General features: G+C 47.9%; 1 protein-coding gene across 1 annotated transcript in view; it reads left to right on the top strand.

Annotated features, from left to right (window-relative positions):
- Positions 1 to 3,334: 3,334 nt before the first annotated feature.
- The window catches only part of ABR (ABR activator of RhoGEF and GTPase), a 168,236-nt gene continuing 152,229 nt past the window's right edge, over positions 3,335 to 19,341 (top strand). The window contains exon 1 of the mRNA XM_081162881.1: positions 3,335 to 4,506. Coding sequence (XP_081019007.1) covers positions 3,528 to 4,506 — 979 coding nt within the window. The 5' untranslated portion in view covers positions 3,335 to 3,527. The remainder of the gene's footprint in view (positions 4,507 to 19,341) is intronic.

A 19,341-nucleotide genomic window follows, 5' to 3' on the forward strand; every position in this document is an offset into this window, starting at 1 on the left:
AAGAAATTCAGGAAATGGGCTTGGAAAAGTAGGCCGGGGTCAGGGGATCCACTGTGAAGAGTCCAATATGCCAGGCTACGAAGTTTAAACTTTAAATGCCAGGTCCTTGCACCTAGTAGGTGCTCAACAAATATTATTTGAGTAAGTGAATGCTAACGACGGACATGCCTGGGCCAAGTCCTTGCAAAGCTACTGCACTTTAGAATCCAGCAGATTTGCCATGTGACCTCTAACCTCTTTAATCTTCCATTTCTCTCTCCCTCTGAAGTGGCAGCAATAATATGTTGTTTACAGGGTTGTAGTGAGGAATTAGATGAGATCAAAGATATATGGCAACTAGAAGTGTGGACTCAATAAATGTCAGCCACTCTACTCCTGCCCCCACGATGACCCAAAGCCAAGTAATAAAGCTGAACTATCCACCAGCTAGAGACAATGAAGGTTGCTCCTGGGATCCGTTTACAGAAGATGTATGCTGGCATTTCCAGCTATATTGGTCCTCATGGAAAAAATTAGTGGTATTGGTAACAACTTCCTTGTACCAAAAGGGAATCATACTGCTGCTTTAATTAAAGGACAGAGTTGAAACTATCCTCCCAGGAAACCAACAAATTCAGAAATTGATGCTTGTAGTAACACAGTTCTTCTTTGTCATGCGTTTAAAATACATACTGAAACATCTTCCGATCAATATGCTGTTGACGGATCATCCATCCCTGCTGGGCTACCTTTCTCGTTCTGAAATCTTAACGAAGGCCAAGATGCTTGTGGACTTAATAAAATGTTCCTACGCTGGCTGCTGTAGGCATTGGGAGCTCCTCGGTCCTTCCCGGTGGACAAAGGAGATGGTGGTGGCCTCTGGGGGGAGGTAAGGACAGTCTCTTCAAAATATGAAGCTAAGGTGGGAGAGAACGCCTGAGGAACTAGGTAAAGAATTGAGAAATCGCCCTGGCCTGTTTGGCTCGGTGGTTAGAGCATCTGCTTGCAGACTGAAGGGTCCCAGCTTCGATTCTAGCTAAGGCCCACAGTCCTTTGCAGACTTGATCCCTGGCCCCGTTTGCGGTGCAAGTGGGAGGCAACCCATCGGTAAGTGTCTCTCACATCGATGTTTCTGTCTCTTTCCCTTCCACTCTCTCTGAAAAGCAATGGAAAAAAATATCCTCAGGTGAGGATTAAAGAAAGAATTGAGAAATCACACAAACTGGGGAATCCTCAATTAACGTATTTTAAAACACATCCATTTCCCCATAGCAGTCAGGTACAAAGATAAACACGGCAATGAGTCATGCCAGTGGCACACCAAATTTTAAAAAAAGGAAGAAGGGAGTTAACACAGACTTCGTCATGGAAGGAAATTCCAGAGTTGAGAAGCCGCTGTGGGAGGCACAACTGCTCCTAGCCTGGAGTGATTCACAACCGGAGCAGCCAAGCAGGCACCGAAAGGTGGGTATTCCTTCATCTGCCTGTTCATTCATTTCATCCATCTCCATTCTGCAGTGATTGATTATCTCTGTCACACTCTGCAGGAAGCAGCAGGGATACAAAAGTGGGAAAGACACGCTCCCTTCCGTTGAAGGGTTCTGAAAGTAGGGGAAACAAAAGATGTCACGAATTATTACAGTAAAGGGGAACAAGGGCAAAGATATAGGCTTGTCCAAGATGGAGCGGAGACATGAAGAAGAAGGGGAGAGGCAAGAAAAGGCCTCTCCGAGGTGGGGGTCCTTTAGCTGGTCCTAAAGGAGGGTTGGAGTCCCCCATGTGCAGGGACAGGAGTTCCAAGGGAGAGAGGAAAAGGCGCCATAAAGAGTGAGACGTCTTTTGAGTACAGCCTGGAGTGGGTACAGCTAAAGCACAGGAGGAGGGCAGAGAAGTGGGCAGAGACCAAATGTGGGAGGACCTCCTGTGTCCTTTGGGGGAGTCTGGGCTCCATCCTGTGGGTGATGAGGGAGCGCTGAAGGGTTCTGGGCAAAAAGCATGGCGCTGTCTCACTTGCGGGTAAGAATTACCTTCTTGGTATCTCCCCAATACCAAGCCTTGCGGGGAGGGTTGAAAGGGATTGAACAGCAAAGGGGGTGGGGGTGGGGGTGGGGGTGGTGTGTGTGTGTGTGTGTGTGTGTGTGTGTGTGTGTGTGTGTGGTCTGCTCAGGACAGGAAGAATTTCTAGTTGCCAAGTTACTTAGTCTCTTTATTACAGTATCAGTTTCCTCATCCTTAAAATGAAGGAAATGTGAATCACAGATAAGATCCCCCCCTTCTGTCAAGCACGAGACAATTTATCAGGACATCTCTCTGCAGACGGGGAGGGACCCTGGAATAGTGTGGTGCAGCCAGGTGTGGAGGGAAAGGAAGCGAAAGTCACCCCGCCTCAAGGGCCAGTCCAGGTGCTTGTCCCAAGCTGCTCCTTTCTCTCCCTCCCCGGGGACTTGTGGAGGCCACAGAGAGGGGTGGAGTGTTCTCCTAGACACCCAGGTGTCCAAGGCCCCTGCAGTCATGGCTTGACTCAGTCACACGGGAGCACCCCCAGCTTTGAAGCCACGGGCCACACTAAGCAGGGCCCCTTGGAGCTGTCACCCTTGCCTGTCTCTTCCTCCCACAGCTCTAGTGAGCAGTGGAGAGAACGCTTTAGTGATTTTTTTTTTTTTAAACCCACCAAAGTTTTATCCCAGCTTTGAATCAAATAGCCCTGTGATTTTGATCCAGTTCTTTCAAGGCGCTCAATAAATCCTGGCCAAGGACGTCTCCGCAGTCAGGAGACCGCTCCCTTCGACACCTGCCGCGCCACCTCGCCTTCCCCCCCCCTGCACCCCGCACCTCGCCCCCGCACCCCCCACCTTGCCTTCTCCTCCCCCACCCCCACCTTTTCTTTCCGGTCCAAGGCGCCACCCTGACCCTCGGCCGACTGGACAGCAGAGAGCCGGGTGGCGGACGGTGGGCTGGGGGCCGGCACCCCCACGAGCTCCCTCGCGGGGGCTCCCTCCTCCCCGGGCCGCGCGGTCCGGCGCACGAAGGCGGGAGCTGCGCCACCCGACTGGCCGGAGAGGTGCGGGCCCGGCCCGCGGCGCCCAGCTCCAGGGGTCGCCCGCGCCGCCGGGGGCCGCAGGGAAGGCGCGCCCCGCCCCGCCCGGCCTCGGGGCGCCGCCGCAGCTCCGAGGCGCGCCGCAGGGCCCGGCCCCGCGCCACCGAGGCCCCGCCCCCGCCGCCCGAGCCCGCGGGCTCCCGGCGCGGCGCTGGGGCTGCACACTGCGGGCTGCGCGCGGCCGGCCCAGCGGGCGCGGGGCCCCCAGACGCCCGCCTCCGCCGCGGGCAGACGCTTACGTCAGGGAGGCGAAAACCAAAAGAAGGGAAAAAAAAAAAAAAACCCAGCACGAGGGCGGAAGGGGAAAAAACTTTATTTTCTCCTCGTGTTCTTCTGGGGCTGGAGGGAAGGGCAGGCGACTGCGCCAGCGCGGGCTTCCGGAGACAGCCGGGCGCGACCCCGGCCCGCCGCGCGCCGAGGAGCGGGGCCGCCGAGGCCCCGAGGGCGCGGCATGGGGGACCCTCAGGACTTTGAGCGCCACTGGCAGGCCGAGTTCCCCGGGCAGGAGGCGCCGGCCATGCGGCTGGACTCGGTGCTGGACATGGAGCAGGAGCTGGAGCGCTGCAAACTCAACCTGAAGCGGCTGCAACAGGTGTTGGCAGAGGAGAAGTTTAAAGTCTCCTACCTGGAGTCGGCCCTGGCCGGGGAGAAGCGGGACCGGGGCGGCGGGGGCGCTCCGGCGGGGCAGGGGGCGCCGCGGCCGCGCGCGGAGCAGGAGGGCGGCGGCGATGCCCCGGGGCCCGCGCGCCCCGACCCCGAGGCGGCCGCCAGGACCGAGGCGCCTCCGCGCGTGTCCCTGGACCTCCCCACCTGGCCCGTGGCGGCGGGGCCCGGCGGCACGGTGCGCAGCTTGACCGCGGCCATCCACCAGCAGCTGCTGCAGCCTCGCCTCCTCTTCAGACCCCAGGAGGACTTGGCGTCCCCCGGCCACGAGGGCACCGTTCCCGGAGCCCCGGGAGAGGAGCCGGCCTCTGGGACCCGCGCGGGGAGGGGCTCGGAGGAGGGCGAGCCGGACGCCTCGGGCGCGGACGATGGGGGCGACAGCAGCGACCACGACTTCGAGATGGTGGATTTGAACGAGAAATTCGTCCTAGGCCACTTGCTCGTGGCCCCCTGCCGGCTCGGGCCCCTGGATGACGCCGAAAAGCCGGCGCGGGCGAGCAGCCCCCATCGCTGGATGCACCTGATCCCCGGGGGCCGGCGGCAGCGGCGCAGGAGCCGCGACCTGGAGCAGCTGGAGTCGGAGGCCAAGGACGGGCGGGGCTCGCCCACGGCTCCCGAGGAGGCCCCCCGGCGCGGGGCCCGGGAGCACCTCCCCCTGTGGCGGCGCAAGAGGTTCCTGAGGGTGCCCGAGCGGGACTCCCCCAGCCACAGCTCGCCCGAGAGGGGCAGCGACTGCAGCTCGGACCGCGAAGACTGCTCCTCTGCAGGTAGGTGCACCCCTGTCTAGATCCCCGCTTCGCGCACCCCTGGGTGCTGCTGGTCACAGGCACACCTAGTGGGTCCTGTTTAACCTCAGGCCCCTGGGAAGAAGGGAGATAAGATTTACCTGTTTACCTTGAAGCCACTTGTGGAACTTTAAAAAATCAAACCACGTAGTGCCCTAGCGCAAGATCATGAAAACAAGCGTTATGGCGATGGCAGGGGGCGATGGAATTGCGTGCTTGGCCGGACCATGGGAGGAATGTCTCACCTAGGCCTCAGCCTTTCTGCCCTGACTATTGCAGCATCGCCCATTCGCACCCCTTCCAGCTCACCACCCTCCCCAGGTCTGTCAGATTCCTTTGCGACACCCGGATGGCATCCTTCTCTGAACAAACTCAGATTCCTTGATGTGGAGGTCTAACTCTTCCACTTAATTTTCTGGACTTCTCTCTCCTCTTCTCCAGGCTGGCCGAATTGAAACAGGCTATCATATCACTCTGAGGAAGTTGCATAACCCTCACTGTCCCCTGCCCTTGCTGACTGGTCCCCTTCCTAGAAGCCTGCACGTCACCTCTCATAGCCCTAGGAGCATGAGTGGGAAGGGAAGGGCTTAGAAAATCATAGAATCTTCAAGCTGGCCCGGTGCCCGGAGATCTTGTTTAGTGCAGTGTCTTCATTTGATAAAGGAGGAAACTGAAGCTCAGAAAGATCAAGTGCTTGGTCGGAGCGAGCTGATACCTCTACCTGGACCTCCTGTCGTTTGTTGTTTCCCCTCACATCTGCTGCCCTCTTCTCTGAGGACAGGACCGCACCTTAGTCATTTTGCGTCCCATTGTGACGGTCAGCATGGCACCTTGCACGTAGTAAGTGCTCAATAAATAGTTTTTGAATAAATGTCCCCTAGCCACCCAGCTCTTCCCTCATAGGTCAGGGAGGAGGAAAGAACTCAGATACCGTGTTGCCTGTGACGGCTCCTCTGCTGCCCCCTGGACTGTCAGGGCCTCCTCAGCCATAGGGAAAGTATAAATTGGTGTCTGGCTGGCTTAAGCTGTGACCAGGAACTTCAGATGCCTTCCTGCTAAGTGAAGGAAGAAAAAAATGACTGATGCTGGGATTGTTCCAAAATTTCCATTATTAGATTTTATCTGGGTAAGTTTGCATTTGAATGAAAAACTGTCTACTTTGCTAAAAGCACATTTGGAAGGTCCATCAAGTCATCTGTTGTGATCAATTACACTTATTCATTAGCAGAGATTGGCTGCTTTTCCCATAGGTCATGCTTTTGCCGCCCATGCTAGTAACAGTTTTTATGTGCCCCTTTAACTTAAAAGAAGAGTCTGAAGATTGCACTCTAGTGCCAAGTATCAAATGCTCTCAGTGGAGGCTACCCAAGTGGTCCAGCACTGCTTCAGAGCCACAGACCCACATCAATCACCCTGCCAGGTGTGCCCAATGCCCTGGATTTTCCCCAGGGAGTGACTTTTATTTCTGGGAGCTGTCTCCAGGCCACTCAAGCCCAGAGGGCACCTAGATGCAGATTAGGAACTAGCATTCCCTCTGGCTTTCCGCTACAAAAGGTGCCCCCTCCGTGTGGATCAGTGATAAAATAAGATTCTCCTTCCTCTGGACTGAAGACTCCAGGGCACATGTCTGGCACTCACGGCTTCAGCTGGCAGTGCCTGGGCTGTATTTCAGGCCCATTCCAGGACCTCTCTTGAGGGCAAGCTTTGCAGGGACCCCTGCACGGCTGCATGTGGGGGCCATGCCTCCTGTCTCCAAAACCTCCCCAGTGAGGAAGTGAATGCATACATATACGCACATGCATACGTATATGCACACACATCCACACACTTCTATACATGTGTACACGCATGCTCACAGTCACATACATGTTGCGCATTGGCACACAATCTAGGAGAAGGAGACTTTAGACATACACAGTGGCACTAGAGTAGAGGGCTTAAGGGAAGGGGTTTTCACACTGTGGGTGACAGCCCACTGAAATCATGTGATGAGGAATGAAAGCACTGCCAGGCCTGCCTTGGCCACCCTTGGCCACCCCTCGGCTCTCCCTGTTTTATTTTTCTCCATCTCACCAAATTACCACCTCAGATGAAACCATTTTGCGTGTGGATCTTCTTCATCTTTCTCTGCAGCATAATGCAAACTCCAAGAGGGCAGGGTTTTTTGTCTTTTTCATTCACTGACATTGTCCCAAAGCCTAGAACAGTATCTAACACATATTAGGTGTTCCGTATATATTGGTTGAATGATATATATTTATTTTGAATGGGACAGAGTAGAAAAGAAAACATCAGAGTGCATTGCACATGGTAATGGTATTATTCTGTTAAAAACTTTGTCTCAATTATGTATGAATGTGTGGGTGTATACTGGGTCCTGCTGTAGAATGTACTTCTTGGTGTGGGTTGGACAAAAAGCTTTGGAAACGCTGATAATGACCGTGGGCTCTGAAGCTAGATTGCTTGTGTGACCTTGGGAGAAGTTATTTGAATTTTCTGTGTCTCAGTTTCCTCATCTGTAACATGAGGCTAATAACTGCTTACGTCATACTGTTGATATGAGGAATAAACGGGATATTATTTCTAACGGGCTTTGAACAGGTCCTGGAATATAGCACATTTACCCATAGCATTCACTAACCATGGCTACAGGTTGTTTTCTTTGAGTCAGTGCTTCCCACTTCCAGATCATCCTGAATCACAGATGGTTTGGCTTTCTATGATGCATGTGTTTTTCCTAGCAAGGCTCTGGCCCTTTCTAGTACCTTCCAGGCAGTGGGCAGGACCCAGGGCAGAGTGGTCATCTTAGCTCATCATAAGTCTTCCTTGCTGGATTGGTCCTCAAGTTGCTTCTCCCTCTCCTCCAGCAATCATGCCCACTTTCTATACTCAGAGGTCCTTAAAGGAAGGTCAGGTTTATTGGGCAATTCAGGCTTTGCCTTCCTCCCAGGATCTCAAGGAGAGAGAGCACATGAGACCTCTTATAAAAAGGCCCAGAGGCAGAGGAGCTCCCCACCCTGGAAAGGGCCTGTTTTCTCTTAGATTAGGGGCCAATCCTCATACCAAGGCACATTTGGGTTTTGGTGGTTTTTTTTACGTATAGTAACTATATCAGAAATTAGTTAGAATGCCCTTTTTTTTTTTTTTTAGCATCATTCTTGTAGAGCCTTGTAGCCTTGCTTGGTACCAAGAAAGACTAGGCCACGTTGCCATGAATTGAGGGTGCTGATGTAAATGGGGTGGGGCATGGGGGAGCTACACAGTTAAAATCAGGTCTGTTGGATCTTGTGTGCTGTGAAGTCATCCCTGTGTCCATGCCCTGGTTCTGCCCCTCACTAGGTGTGAGACCGTGGGCAAGCCACTGGCCTTTTTAATCCAACACTTACTAAGGGCTTACTTGGTGCCAGCTCTGCTATAAGCATTTTACATGTATTAACTCATTTATACCACACAACAGCTTTATGAGATGGGCACTATGATTATTTTCATTTTACATATGAGAATCTTGAAGCCCAGAGAGCTTCAGTAACCCTACCGAAGGCCACCCAGCTTATAAGCGGCACTTAGGATTTGAACCCAGGCAGTCTGACCCCTGAGCCTACCTCTTAGGATAGTTAAGATTAACTACAATAAAATATTTAAAGAGTTTAGCAAAGCATCTGGTACATAGTGCCCATTAAGTGCACACATGTGTAGTGTATCTGTGTGTGTGCATTATTATTTTCTTTATGAGTAAAGTCCCTAGAAGACCAGTCCATCTGCTGCTGAGGCCAACCATCAGGGCTGCTGCCCACCGTGAGGCTCCGGGGTGGATTTGGCCTCATAGGTGAGCAGACTACCTGCTGGATTTTAGACCTTCCCTCCTCAGCTGGGCACTCTTGGGCAGCCACAAATGCATGCCCACATGAGAAGGCCCTGGTATTCTACTTTTCATGCTGACATGCTTCTGGGCCACCTCTGCCATAGAGGTTGAATGACATGTCCTTCTGGGGGTTTATGCATTCCTTCTGCAGCCTATGGCATCCCCTGTGCCACATATGCCCTCTTTGTGGACCAAAGTGCACTCTTCTAGCAAAGCCCGAAGGTGGCTTTGAGAGTCAGGCATCCTTTTGACTGGTAGTAACTATTCATCTGATATCCTGGTTTTAGTTCAGATGACAAAGTAAGTATCATTAATATTTTAAATTGGTAGCGTTTTCTCCTTGCAATAAACTTGCTGAGTGGAGCAGGAACAGTCTCTATTTTTGCTGGCCCTTGAAATTCATTCATTCATTCTTCCATCCATCCATCCATCCATCCATCCATCCATCCATCCCACTCAACAAGGATTTATTGAGGTTTTGCTTCATACCTCTGTGTTGTTAAGGGCTGAGACTGCAAAAGTTGGTTACCTGCCTTCAAGGTTCTCACTGTCTCTTTGGCTCCTAGGGTAGAAATCATAGGTTTTTAGATAAAGAAACAACTTCCCAGCAGGTAATTTGTCAAATCCTGAAATAAGCAGCTAAAGACTATTATTTAGGACCTCAGCAACATTCAAAAGCGTAAAACAGGAAGAGATCGTAGAGTTGGTTTAATCCTGCCTCTTTTGAGAAAGAGGAGAACCCTAGAGCACTAAAAGTAAACTGAAGGTCACATGCTCATGACTCTTAAGGTAGGGCCTCCCAGCCAGATCTGGGCTTTTCCTATTGTATCCTATATCCTTTCCTGGGATTTTAAGCAGAGAACACTAATGATGCGAGTCCTGTCAGAGTCATAGTAAAAGGAGCAGCAGACCATCTCATTTAGCCTCACAGCCATATCAGCGGGTGGAAATTATTGGTCCCATTTTATAGGTGAAGGTGCTGAGGCTTGGAGAGGTAAAGAAATTTACCCAGAATCAAACAGTTTGTGATGGAGTCAGTCTTGTCATTTGAACTTGGGTCAGTCTTACAAGGCTGAACTCTTAACTTCCAGCATGTCATGCTGTCCTGGGCCAGCTGTAGAATTCTAGATTTCTCAACGTGGGAGGCCTTGCCACCAGATTCTGCCAATAAAGCTGCCAATGAAGACTTTTTATTTTTAATCTTCGTGGGAAATGCATTTCCTGCTAGGTACTCATATTGCTTAGTTCGTTTGTGACCTGGCAGGGTTTTTTCCCCTTCCCATTAGTGACTAATGGGATTTTTGCTCCAGAAAAAATTCCTTGTGTTCAGTGGATGTGTTTGAATAACTTAATTCAGGGTCTTGACTTTCCAGCCTTAGCTGTAATAAAAAAAAAATTTCATTCCCTTTTGTGGAGAGACATTAAAAAACTACCTGAGACACGTGAGCTGGTGGCTGGCTGTGATTCATTTATACCTGGAGCTGATATTGCCTTACTGCTGGATTCTTCCCTGCTGGCCTCCCTCTCCTCGCCCCCGCCCTCTGCATCTCGTGAACACTTTACTAGTCAGTCAGAGGGTGTGGGTGGGTTTAACAATTTCCTCCTTCTCTGCAACCAATCCTTTTCTACTCCTCTAGTCTGTTTTTCTTCTTACTAAGAGACTGTTCACAAAGCAATTCACTCTATATTTGACTCTGGATCTTTATGTTTTAAAATCAGGATCTTCATACATTTTCCAGGCTTTGAAATAATGGTACGAACACTTTCTGCATCTAAACGTTGGGCTTGATGTTCCTCAGCTTGCAGGGTTGTGAGGCTTACATTGGACCAGTTGCTGACTTTCTCTAGGCCCCAGGTCCCTTGTCTGCCAAGTAGGGGTGATAATGATAGGACTGTGTATGTCATAGACTTATGAAGCTTCAGTGCGATAATTATTAAAGTGCATAGCACACAGGTGGGCACATAAGTGTTTAATAAGTCTTAGATGGTGTAATTGTTACTGATCTAAGTACAGAAACTTACAGTTTGGCTGAACCAAGACACGGTTCATATTCACGTCTTTTCATATAATGAAGTTCCCCACCCAGGCCTCTTCCTCTGCCTCTTTCTCTTTTTTCTCACCTTCCTCCAGGTCCAGGGGTATTTTGCTCCTTTGTGGTCCCTGATCCTTCCCCAGTCAAGCCCTGTCTCCCCCTACATCTTCAAAACCATTACCTAGCTTCTTATTTCCTACTCTCTACCCACTTGCTTTCAGCCAGTGCTCCTTCCTGCCAGTGTCTTCTCCTGTGCTCTTTCTGGCATTTGACGTGCCCCCCCACCTCCATTTGCCCAGTTGCAAAGCCAACCTTTCCTTTAAGGCCTAGCTTTTTTATGGAACCTTGTATTGTTTAAGATACGGTTTTGCAATATAAGACAAAACCCAAAAAAGGGTTTCTAGCAGGATAGAGGTTTATTTATCTTTCATATAAAAGAATTCCATAAGTAAGCAGTCCAGGAAGAGTCTGGTGACTCCACCATCATCAGGAGCTCAGGCTTCGTTTGCCTTTTTGCTTTTCTGTCTCAAGGTTGCCTCATGGTTCAAAATAGCTGCTGGAAATCCAGTCATCACATTCATGTTTCAGACAAGCATTAGAAGAAAGGGAGTGAGGGACAGCTCTTGGTTTGCCTGTTAAGGCACTTTCCTGGAAGTCTCTCTTAACAATTTCTGTTTACATTTCATCAGTCATCTCTAGCTACAAGGGGGGCTGGGAAATGTAGTATTTTATCTGGGCATATGGCCACCTCATAGAAAATAGGGGCTCTGTTACAAGGAAAAATGGAAGAATTGATATCGAGTAGGCAACTAGCAGCCTCTGGCACAAGCCTTTTCCAACTACTCCAACCCATCTTGTGGTTCTTAAAGTGAGCCTCACACTCGCACAATTGTCTTATTATAGTGCCATCTATTAGTTCATTGGCCCGTGAACAAATAACAACTGCACCACTGCTCTGTGCAAGGCACAATGCCTTTTATATATATACTGTGAAGTGTTGCTCTCAAACTGAGAGGTTAGCTGGCTCCTTGAGGGCAAGGAATGTGGCTGTGCTTCTTTCTCTCGCTCACAGCAATATCTTTCACAGGGCTGGGCACATGGTAGGCACTTGATAAGTACCCGTTGATTTTGGAGTAGTCATAGTGAGAAGGTCATTGAAAACACAAATTCCCTGACTTGGTACTGTACTAGACAGTTCTGGTTGTGTAAGGTTTCTTTCTAGTTCCTTCTGGTTTTGAGGAACCATAGCAGGAAGAGTGGGGTCTCTAAACATCAGGGCTGCATTGTAGCCACATAGACTTGTCCAGGCGTTGGGGGTAGATTTGGCTATTTTGGATACTGGACTCTGTTTGTATAGCAAACTAGAATTATAAGCAGAAATCTCTGTGCGCACCTGACTTTCTTTTCCACTGCTGTGTCTGTAGCTGTATGAACATCACGTGAGTCTCTCTTGTTATTTCTGCTCTGCATAGCTGCAGAGTAAATCTGCAGTCTCTCTGTAGTGAGCGCCACATTCGGTTCCCGTTTCTGTCCTCCCATCTGATCCCCAGACAAGACTGTCTGACAGGAGGTTGCCTAGAGCTTGTGTCACATCTTGAAGCTGCTAAGAAAATGATTGTTTTAAAATTTTTATTGGCACTTAGGAGGAAAGAAACTAGAATATATTTAGCTTCTACTACCTGCAAGGCACTGTGTTACGTGTTTAACCTACGTTATCACATTCAATATTTAGAACAGTCTACTGTTCTGGTCTGACTATAAAGTACTACTTTTCTTATTTTGCAGATGAGGAAACTAAGGCTCTAACAAGCCCAAGTCTGCTTAGAGCTAAGTAGTGGGGTTATATTTTTCCTCCTATTTTAAAAATTAATTAGTTAATTTTATTGAGAGATATTCACATATTATACAATTCACCCTTTTTAAGTGTATGGTCCTGGTTTTTAGTAGATTCACAAAGTTGTGCAACCATCTCCACTCTCTAATTCCAGACCATTTTCATGGGGAGACGGGGCTGTTTTTGAGTCTAGGCTTCTCCTACAACCGTGCCATTTCCTTTTCTAATTTGCCACATGCAGTGATTTAAAATAACTAGAACCAGATCTGGGGAAATATCAGGTGAGATATGTACATAAAAGGACCATCTACTTCTTCAGTTGCTTTCCCATCAAGGCAGCGGTCCTGGTGCCCCTTTGAATTGCTGCAGGGTGGGTCTGGCCTTAGTTCCTTTGGCCCCGTCTTACCCTGTTTGTGTTTTCTAGACTTGAGATAAGGGGCAGAACATCCCAAACTTGAGGTTCCATGAGCACCCCTCATTCCTGCCATGGGGTTATTGTTGGCATGGTGAGAGGGACCCTTGTACTGACCTGTGTCTTTTTTGTCTTTGTAACCCCAGAGTGTCATAGTGCCTGGGAGATAGAAAATGCTCAATAAACGTTCGTGAATATTTAGACATTCATTTCATTGCCTCTCATTTAAACCACTGCAATAACCAATTGTTGTGCCTCTAACCTTTCTCCTCTAGCCCCCAGTCATCTTCGGAATTAAGACAAAGTGATCGCCCTGGCCCCTAAATCTCCTTAAATTATACTGAAATGATCATACTGGCTCTGTCCCTTTAAAAAGCTTTCCTCCCAAGCTCTACCTAGCAACTGCGATTTCCATGCTATTGGCCAGCGGTGGGTCACATGGCCATTAGCTCGTGAATCAGAAATTTTAGCTCTTCAGCCTCCGGTGTAGAGAGTGTTCAGGGCGAAGGGCATTGTGAATGGCTTTTGGAAAACCGGCCCACAACCCTTCCCTGAACTTTGCACATTCATTTGAGCAATTAGAAAATGGTTGAAAGTGGTTTGCTTCTTTGTTTCCCCCACTGGATCCTAAGCCCTTAAAGTGTGTGTTAAAAGGGGACCACTTCTTTTTTAATCCCGGCATCCCTGCCCCTAGCACAATGCTGCTGGCATATTGTATTTACTGAGCACGTAAAAGAATTATTGTACATTTTCAAGTAAGAAGTGTATGGGATTAGAGCACCTGAGCAGACTCACATGCCTCAGGGACACGTTGCTGTGAGCCCTTCCAGCTCACTCCCGTGTCCAGCCCACCAGTGGAGAATTGGCCATTGTGTGCCCCTCTTCCTAATGGGCGTGTGTTGTTTCCTGAAGGTGGGCAATGCGGAGAAAGGCTGGTACTACAAACTTGGCCAACTAGGCCCTCCCCAACTAATGGAGACCTGTGCTAGTTATTAGGACTGTAAACTAAATATTTTGGTTCCCCCATTGCTTTCTGAGAACATGGTGGGTAGGATTACATTACTGGTTCCCTTGAAATCGGGTAGGACTATTTGCCTAGTTCTGTTCAATGCGTTTGAATGGAAGTGATGTGTGCAACTTCCAGACCAGAGCATTTAATGCTAATACGAGACCCTTCAGAGCTCACTTTTCCCTTTGCGATTGCAATGCACAGTGTTCCAGATGGTGACTGCTCTGTCAGCCTGGGTCCTAGGGAGAGGGGAAAACAGCAGAGCTCCTAATCAACCCTCGATGGGCATGTACTTGAGTGAGAAATAAACCACTGTTAATTTAAGCCACTCAAGTGTTTGGTGTTTTTTGTTACTGCAGCATTACCTAGTTTATCCTCACTAATACAAATACCTGACTTATAGTCATACAAAAGAATGGCTTTTCTGAGCCTAAGAAATCAAAGTATTTTCCTCAGAACTTCTAAGTTCCCTTCTCACTAAGGCCAAGTGGCAACCATAGCTGTTTGTATGTGTACATAAAATGGTAAATCTCAAAAATGTAAAAGACAATGTTAGAAATGGCTAAATTGTTTCACCGTTGCTTCATTCAGTGATTTGCTGGAAGGATTTATAAGACTCGATAGCAGATTATACTCATGGCTAAGTTTTTTTTTTTTACAGTGCCTGACATATAGTAAGCTCTGTGTAAATACAGTCACTGGTATGACAGTCAAGAGCATACTGTCTAGGACCACATTGTCTGGATTTGAATCCCAGCTCTGCCACTTAACTGCTTTGTGACCCTGGGCTAAGTTAAGTTTTTTGTGCCTCAGTTCCCCTATCTATAGACTGAGGGTGATAATAATATGATAACAATACCTAATTAAGTTGGTTTGAAGATAAAATTACTCAATATATAGAGCAACTAGCAGCTTACACACAATAAGTGTGTATTGGTTTATTTTATTATTATCGCAGTCATTACGGGTTTGGCCATATCTGTTGCTGAGATAGACTGGAAAGGTAAAAAATGGTATCTTACTCATCTTGTCGCCTGAGCGTATCCTTAACTGAAACCCGAGGCTTCAGGAAATCCTGCAGCTTGAGTAATCCAAGAGCCGGAGCAGTGGAGCATCCAATTACGATGCCTCACAGCTGCAGCTGGGAGGAAGGTGAGGCCCCAGTTCTGTCTAGCTGAGGCTGTGGTCCTATTATGGAGAAAGCCTTGCTTTGTATGCAGCTGCCTTGCCTTGGTTCGGCTGCATAATTGCGCCTTTTTGTTTTATTTTAAAGCATCTTGAGGAATTCAGAGCCCTCTCCCGCTGACAGCAGCAAAGCCAAAGAGTGCCATGTCTCTAATGAGCCTTGCGGGCTCTCTGATGGCCCCATGGAGGCGTCCAGGCAGGGAGCACACACACAGGCCCCCACCGGCATCCACAGGCTCCCTTTGAGCATAGGCCACCACGCTGGACTTCATTGTGGGCCTCCCTGAGCTACTTCCAGGGTACCCCAGGCCTGTCCTCTTTGTCTCAGAAGGGCACAGAGTTGCTTCCTGAATGCTAGGCTTGTTGGTAACCTTTGTGGGCTGGCAGCGAGAAAACAGAAATTAATTATTCATATCAGCAGGCCTGAAGGAGCTGTTGTTTGCAGGGTTGACTCTCCTTCTGGCTACCAGACCCAGAATTCCCCAGGGCCTTTGGACAAGCAGAAGACAGTGTGGTTCTTGGAGACAGCTGCTCTGAAAGTGCCGAGGTGGCAAGTGGCCGGCCCCAGGCTACGTACAGTCTGCTGATGTGCTTTGTTGGACTGCAGAGGGTTAAAACAAAATTAAAAACATTTAAAATTGGGAGATTTTATATAAAATCTGACTTCTGGCTTTTCTTGAAAGATGGGAAGTTTTACAATACATGTGGAAATCATCAGGCTGAATAGCTGACCCCTTCAGACCGGACATGATTCCCTAATTGCTTCAGCCTTTGTCTGGCCCCTTTGTCTGCTCACATTGTGAGAGGTGTGTGTATAGTGTAGTGAACCGAGCAAGACTCTGGAGCTGAGCTGCCTGGCCTTGCAGCCTGCCTCTGCCACTACTAGCAGTGTGCCCTTCAGCAAATTAGTTAACTGCTGTGGGCCCCAGTTTCCTTATCTGTAAAATGGGGATGATACATAGTTTACATCACAAATGAGATGATGTGAGAACTAAGTATAAGTGCTTAGGACAATGCCTGTCACATATTAAATGCTGCTTAGTTGTTTATAGCTACTAGTATTACACTACCTGCCTAGTGTTTTAGTTATTTTTTATTTTTAAAATATATCTTTATTGATTTCAAAGAGAGGAAGGGAGAGGGAGAGAGAGATAGAATCAATGATGAGAGTCATTGGTCTTCTGCCTCCTGCATGCCTCCTGCTGGGGTTTGAGCCTGAACCTGGACATGTGCCCTGAGCAGCAATCGAACCAAGATCTCCTGGATCATAGGTCGATGCTGAGCCACACCTGCCGGGCTGCCTAGTGTTTTAGGAATTTGAGATCACAATCCCTGTATTAAAGAGTTTTCCATAGAGGGGGGGAAAAATGTGATTATTTCCTAGTGTGCCTCTTAACTCAATAAGTATTTATTCCCTCCTCCAACCCCCAATCTCAGTAACAGAGTAGTGCTACCTACTGTAACAAACTAACTGCAATGTATCTGTGGCTTAACAGGCTAAGTTTCTTTTGGTTTACATAGCAGTGAATGTAAGTCTTCCTGATGGGCAGGTTTGCACCCCACGGTCACTCAGAATCCGGGCTCCTGCACTCTTGTGGATCTGCCCTCCTCTAGGTAGTTCTCAGCTTTCAGAGAGCACTAGGGGAACGAGACACACTTGCTTCTTAACTCTCTTAGCCTAGAAGTGATACCCATTTCTTCCTTTCCTATTCCATTGGCAAAGATGAGGCACATGTCCCCTCTTAGATGCAGGGGTCCTGGCAAGTATAGCTCCTGACTCGGCAGTTGCTCCCCAGCAAGAGCCCTACTCTGGGGAGGGGGCTGGGGCAGGAATCCTTGGAGGACCCCCAGCTGTCTTTGCCGTCACAGTCATTGAATAAGCCCCCAAATCAACATCCTCCTGGACCTATTTTCTAGTTGTCTCTTTTAGCCTGTGAAATGTTTCCAAGGATGACTGCCTTATTTTTGTTTTGTTTTTTGTTTATTGGGGAGAGAAGGAGAGAAACAACTTCATGCTTTAAATTCGTATTAAGACCATAAAAGCATTGATTAGGGTATCGAAATTAGATTTGGGCAATATATTTCATCTGAGTTACCTATTTGGAGAGAAATATAATGTAGCTCTTGTGTTATATACATATTGAAATAGCTGTGAAATTTGAGGTAAAAAGACATTTACAATCAGAATATTTAGATACAAATCTTAAATCTCTACACTTTTTTCTCCTTTAAATTGGGCTAACTGTAGACATTTAGCATTTAGCCTTTTTAAGGTAGGTAATTTAAACTTGTTGCCCTGGCTGGTTTTACTCAGGGGTTAAAGCGTCGGCCTGTGGACTGGAGGGTCCTGGGTTCGATTTTGGCCAAGGGCACATACCTCGGTTGCAGGCTCAAACCCCAGCCCTGGCTGGGGTGTGTGCAGGAGGCAACCAATTGATGTGTGTCTCTCACATTGATGTTTCTCTCTGTCTCTCTCTCTCTCTCCTTTCTGCTCTCTCTGAAAAGCAATGGAAAATATATCCTCTGGTGAGTAAAAATAAATAACTAAATAAACTTGTTAAGACATGTACTTATGGGAGATATATGGGGTGTCCCCCAAAAAATGTATAAACACTTTAACAGCTGATAGCTCAACTTTGAAAATGAAATGTATTTTAATAAACACTGCCTTTATAATTATTCAAAGGTGTGTATACATTTTTGGGGACACCCTATTTATACCAATAAAATATGCTGGTACCATAAATTCCAAAAGTTGATGAAAGCTAAAGCATTTCTTTAAGTTGAAGGGAACCTCAAATAGCTAATCTTTAGGATTAGGGGGAATAAAAGAAGAAGTCCCATACAGCATTTCACATCTCTTCAAAATAGAAAGTGTCTTACGCTGACTTTTTAAAGCTGGTTTATTTCTTTAGAACCACAGAGCCCGTCGTCTTTGAAGAAGTGAGCTTACTGTGGGGTTATGACAGTGTGTCTTTGCTGAAATTTGCACACACTCTCTGAAAAGCTAGCACGCAAGAACTTCTTATGAGTTAGGAACATGGCTTTCAACCTCTGTGACCTTAATTCAGGCTAAATAATATCTGCTTGCCCTGGCTGGGGAGCTCAGTTGGTTAGAGCATCGTCCTGATACACCAAGGTTGTGGGTTTGTTCTCTGGTCAGGGCACATACAAGAAGCAACCAATAAGTGTATAAGTAAGTGGAACAACACATCCCTTCCTCCCTCCCGCTTTCAGTTCCTCTCTCTCTCTCAAAATCGATAAATAAAATTTTTTAAAATATGTCTGCTTAGTCAACTAAAATAGGATTACCTTCCTGCTCTAGATGCCCCTTAGTTTGCTATTCTGGTCCCAAGTTGACTGACAGCTTGCTCTGTTCCCTCAAATCACAGTCTTTAGGCAAATTCATTGCAGGCACAGCGTGGAAGGAAAACCCAAAATCTTCTGTGTCACATCTGACCACTTCCCAGCCTGCCCCAACTCCCGCCCCAAGCACGTTACAAAATCAAGAGGTTTTAGAACTGAAAAGTGGAAACAGTCTCCTTTGGTTTCAGGCTGCAGCTTGTTTAGTGCTACGTCTTGAAGACAGCCCTGTTCTAGAACAATCTCAGTGGACCCTGCTCCGTCAGATGAGTTGACCCTTGCTGATTCTCTGCGGTCCCACTCAAGAATTTGCTGGGGAATTTCACACTCCTTTAGCTGTTTAGGAAAAGGATGAAAAATCTCCTGAGTCCAAACCATCATCCCAGATACGGCTCCTCCCCAGGACTTGTCTTTGTATCTCCATTGAACACTCGTTCCCTTCTGCCTCTTGTTATGGGCATTTTAATGTACCCCTGCCTCGCAAGGCTCACTGAAGGCAGGAACTGGTTTATGATGGTAATGGGCGTCGGCTCTGGAGCTACATTTACGAGTTGTAAGGATTTTAAAAAGTTATTTCACCTCTCTTTACCTTGGTTTTCTCATCTGTAAAATGGATGTGTTAATAGCATCCACCTCCTGGAAGGCGGTGAAGATTAAACGAAGTCATCCACGGTAAGCACTCAACACAGTGCCTGACAGATAGTGAGGACGCAGTAAATAACATCTTAGTATTCGGCCTCTGTTTTCCCAGCATCTGCCCTCGTGCCTTATGTGTCCTACCTGCTTGACAAGTGTGTGCCGACTAACCTGAAAGGATGACTGAGGAAGTGATAAACTATTATTCTTCTATGTTTGAAATAATCAAGAAAAAGAACTGACTGTGAGTCAGAATCCTCTGCAGGAACGCTGTACAAAGACAGATTCCTGGTGGAATCCCAGCGGGGGGGTCTGGGCAAAACCTGGAATCTATATTTTTAACATGTCCAGGGGATTCTTAGCACTCCAGAGTTAGGCTTGATGTGAGGTGGTGGTCAGTGTCTGGTGTCTTTGTTGTTGTTTTTATAATGCTGTTGTTTTTATATGTTGTTTTTATAGTTTGTTTTATTGAAAAAGAAATTT

Source organism: Miniopterus schreibersii (assembly GCF_964146895.1).
Source record: "Miniopterus schreibersii genome assembly, chromosome: 16".
NCBI classification, from domain to species: Eukaryota; Metazoa; Chordata; class Mammalia; order Chiroptera; family Miniopteridae; genus Miniopterus; species Miniopterus schreibersii.